This window comes from Arachis ipaensis, chromosome B08 (genome assembly GCF_000816755.2).
Source record: "Arachis ipaensis cultivar K30076 chromosome B08, Araip1.1, whole genome shotgun sequence".
NCBI lineage: Eukaryota > Viridiplantae > Streptophyta > Magnoliopsida > Fabales > Fabaceae > Arachis > Arachis ipaensis.
Window position 1 is genome coordinate 4,488,790 of NC_029792.2, and position 3,331 is coordinate 4,492,120.

The following is a 3,331-nucleotide window of genomic DNA, read 5'->3' on the forward strand; positions in this document are numbered from 1 at the left end:
AGAGAAAGATAAAAAAAGGAGAGAAGGAGTTTGTTAATTTTAGAAGTTAAGAAAAAATTTTATTTTAATTATAATAAAAAATATCTGATGACACATTTTGATTTGTCAAATTACTAATATAAAATATAAATTACAAATTATATATAGAGTGAAAAGAGTAGAGAGAAATAGAAAAAGGAAAAGAGGTAGATAAGAGAATTTAGGAACAGAGTTTATTAATTTTAGAGAAAAATATTTTCTCTCAAATTTAATAAGAGTGTCATGTGACACATTTTGTTATTAAATTATATAATATAATATAATATATAACTATATTTCAATTTCAATTTTAATTTTAATACAATTAAAGAATGTCATGTTGCATATTTTGATTGTCAAATTTGTAATTAGTTTGATAATGATATATAAAAGAGATAAAGTGGTTGAAAAAATGAGAGGGATAAATAAAGAGAGAGGAAGGAGCGGAGAACTCTTTAATTTTGGAGGGAAATATTTGATTTCAATTGTAATGAGTGAATGACATGTGGTACATTTTGGTTGTAAAATTAGTAAGGAGGAAGAAAGAACTTTTTAATTTTAGAGAGAAATATTTAATTTTAATTACAATGAGGGAGTGACATGTAGCACATTTTAGTTGTAAAATTAGTAGAGAGGAGGATAAAACTCTTTAATTTTAAAAAGAAATATTTAATTTCAATTATAACAAAAAAGTGACATGTGACATATTTTAGTTGTAAAATTAGTAATATATAATAGATATAATAGATAATAAATAATAAATTAATAATTAAGAAGTTGTAAGAAGTTTTATTTTTTATTGAAAGATACCAATCCGATGGTATCTTTCAATAAGTTGCTATATGGATAAGACAGCATTTAATAGTTTTCAGTATTTAGTGTTACCTACTAAATAATTTTTTTTTTCTTCACATAAAAGCCCCACTACTTTATTCTACAATAATTTCTAACAAATAATGTGATCAAACTTACTAACAACCTGTATACTACTCTCCATATATTATGTATTTATAAGTCGGTCAAATTTTAACCATTCCTAACCATTAACTGCTTCTCTGGATAAGGAGTATCAAAACTGACTTCTACATCTCTAATTGAACATATATTTTATTCTTACAGGTATAGTGCTGATTTGGTACTCTTTGTTTATTACCATTATAACTTATATCTCATTGAATTTCATGCTTAAAATAAAAGTTGTGGTATTAGAAAAATAAAATACAATTAAACCTCCATACATCTCTATAGTTAATTAACATTCCATAATTTAAAAAGTTAGTATCCTTCATTGGCACTCAAATTAAAGAAACCCTGAATCTTATTCCATTCACACACCACAAATTAACATTATAATAATTATATGGTTATGCCAACTTCTATATATATATGTAACAACCTTTAAACCTGGTCATGTACGTACCTCAGCTCAAAGAAATAAACAGATATCATTAGACCCTCTAACTCTCACTTAATTACAATGGATGCTCACCAAGAAACACTGATATTCAACAATGATTATGAGGTGCATGATTTCACTGAGGACCCCAACTTTGATCAGCTCATCAATTTAATTAGAGGGGATAATAATAATGAAGATGATGCTGCTGTGTTCTTTAACTATGGTTCAGACATTATCATCAATGATTGCTTCCTTGATGATAATCAGAATCAGAATGATTTACTTCTTCCATGCCCTACTACTGCCCATAACCCATATGATCAGATTCATCAGAGCCATAACAACAATAGTAGCAATGAAGTGATGATGAATAATGTGTGTGATACTAATCTTATTAGCTCCTTCTCTTGCTTTGATGAAGGGGTGGTTAATAGAGAAAATGAAGGAGAGTATTCTTCTGCAACCACAACTGCAACTGATGAGGCTAATCTTAGTGGTAAACCAAGGGTGAAAGCTGATAGGTCCAAGACTCTCATCTCTGAGAGGAGGAGGAGAAGCAGAATGAAGGAGAAGCTTTATGCACTCCGCTCTTTGGTCCCTAACATAACAAAGGTGTGTCATCATGTCTCAATCTTTTCTTAAGTTATGTTTGGTTATTGTTTTTGTTAGAATATAATTAGAATCAATTAGGATCAAATAGAATTATTTAGTATATCTGAATATTTATTATAAGAGATTACGTCTTTATTATTATGATTCTCTTAGTACCTATAAATACTCTTTTATAGTGTATCATTCTAGACAACTTGAATAGACAACTTGATTACATTCAATAATATACAAATCCTTACTACAGTTTACTCTCTTGTTTCTAACAGTTTTATATGCTTGTTCCTCAACTCAAATGTATTACATTGATTTGGAAATTAATTAAATGCAAACTATACATACATGTGTCAGATGGATAAGGCATCGATCATTGGAGATGCATTATCGTACGTGCATGAGCTTCAAGCACAAGCTAAGAAGCTCAAGGCTGAGGTTGCAGGACTTGAAGCATCTCTGTTTGTGTCAGAGAATTATAAAGCATCCTTTGATGACAATTACATAAAAACTGTTCAAGTCACACACAATAGCCACCCGATCAACAAGAAGATAGTGCAGGTTTATATGATTTGATAATGTTCTTGATCATTTTCCATAAGTTTCTAGTTGGATTTTGCATGTGACTAACATATTATGATGTGTGCTTTGTAGATAGAGATGGTTCAAGTGGAAGAAAGAGGGTATTATGTGAAGATAGTGTGCAACAAAGGAGGAGGAGTTGCTGCATCACTCTACAGGGCTCTCGAGTCTCTTGTGGGTTTCAGTGTTCGGAATTCGAACTTTGAAACTGTTTGTGACACTATACTACTTACATTTACATTGAATGTGGGTTACTCTACTTCAGTCTAATGAATCTTTGTTTTGTTTTAGTGAGTCAAGAATTTGCTTAAGAATAATTAATTTAATCACTACTATGTGTTGTTGGAAAACAGGTTAAAGGCTTTGAACCAGAAGTTAACCTGCCAAACTTGAAGCTATGGGTGACAGGCGCTCTTCTCAACCAAGGCTTTGAATTCATGGGAAATTTTCATTATTGACATTTCACTATAGACGTTTGTTCAAACCATGTTTTTGACTTCTATGATTCCAAATCAAAACAACTTTTCAAATGTAACCCTTTATAGTCATCACTCATTAGTGTAACTGCAAGATTAAGTGGTAGTTTGGATTGGTTTTTTTTTATTAAAAAAGTATTTTTTAAAAAAATAAAATATTTTTATTTAATTTAAAATCTATTTGAATATGTTTTTTTAAAAAATTATTTTTATTAAAAAAAATTATTTACTTTTTCTAAAAATTAACAATATT

The 3,331-nt window shown here is 29.2% G+C and overlaps 1 protein-coding gene across 1 annotated transcript; it reads left to right on the top strand.

The window, feature by feature from the left end:
• LOC107612257 (transcription factor FER-LIKE IRON DEFICIENCY-INDUCED TRANSCRIPTION FACTOR) lies at positions 1,393-3,219 on the top strand. The gene is made up of 4 exons (XM_016314052.2): positions 1,393-2,029; positions 2,378-2,581; positions 2,675-2,848; positions 2,956-3,219. Exons 1-4 carry the CDS (start codon positions 1,496-1,498, stop codon positions 3,058-3,060), a joined length of 1,017 nt encoding a protein of 338 aa, XP_016169538.1. The 5' UTR covers positions 1,393-1,495; the 3' UTR covers positions 3,061-3,219.

What these genes read in the sequence shown, in the direction of transcription:
- LOC107612257 (XM_016314052.2), top strand. Translation starts at nt 1,496, where the DNA reads ATGGATGCTCACCAAGAAACACTGATATTCAACAATGATTATGAGGTG. An exon ending in TGGTCCCTAACATAACAAAG is followed by an intron (nt 2,030 to 2,377) that starts GTGTGTCATCAT and finishes TACATGTGTCAG; the next exon opens with ATGGATAAGGCATCGATCAT. An exon ending in TCAACAAGAAGATAGTGCAG is followed by an intron (nt 2,582 to 2,674) that starts GTTTATATGATT and finishes TGTGCTTTGTAG; the next exon opens with ATAGAGATGGTTCAAGTGGA.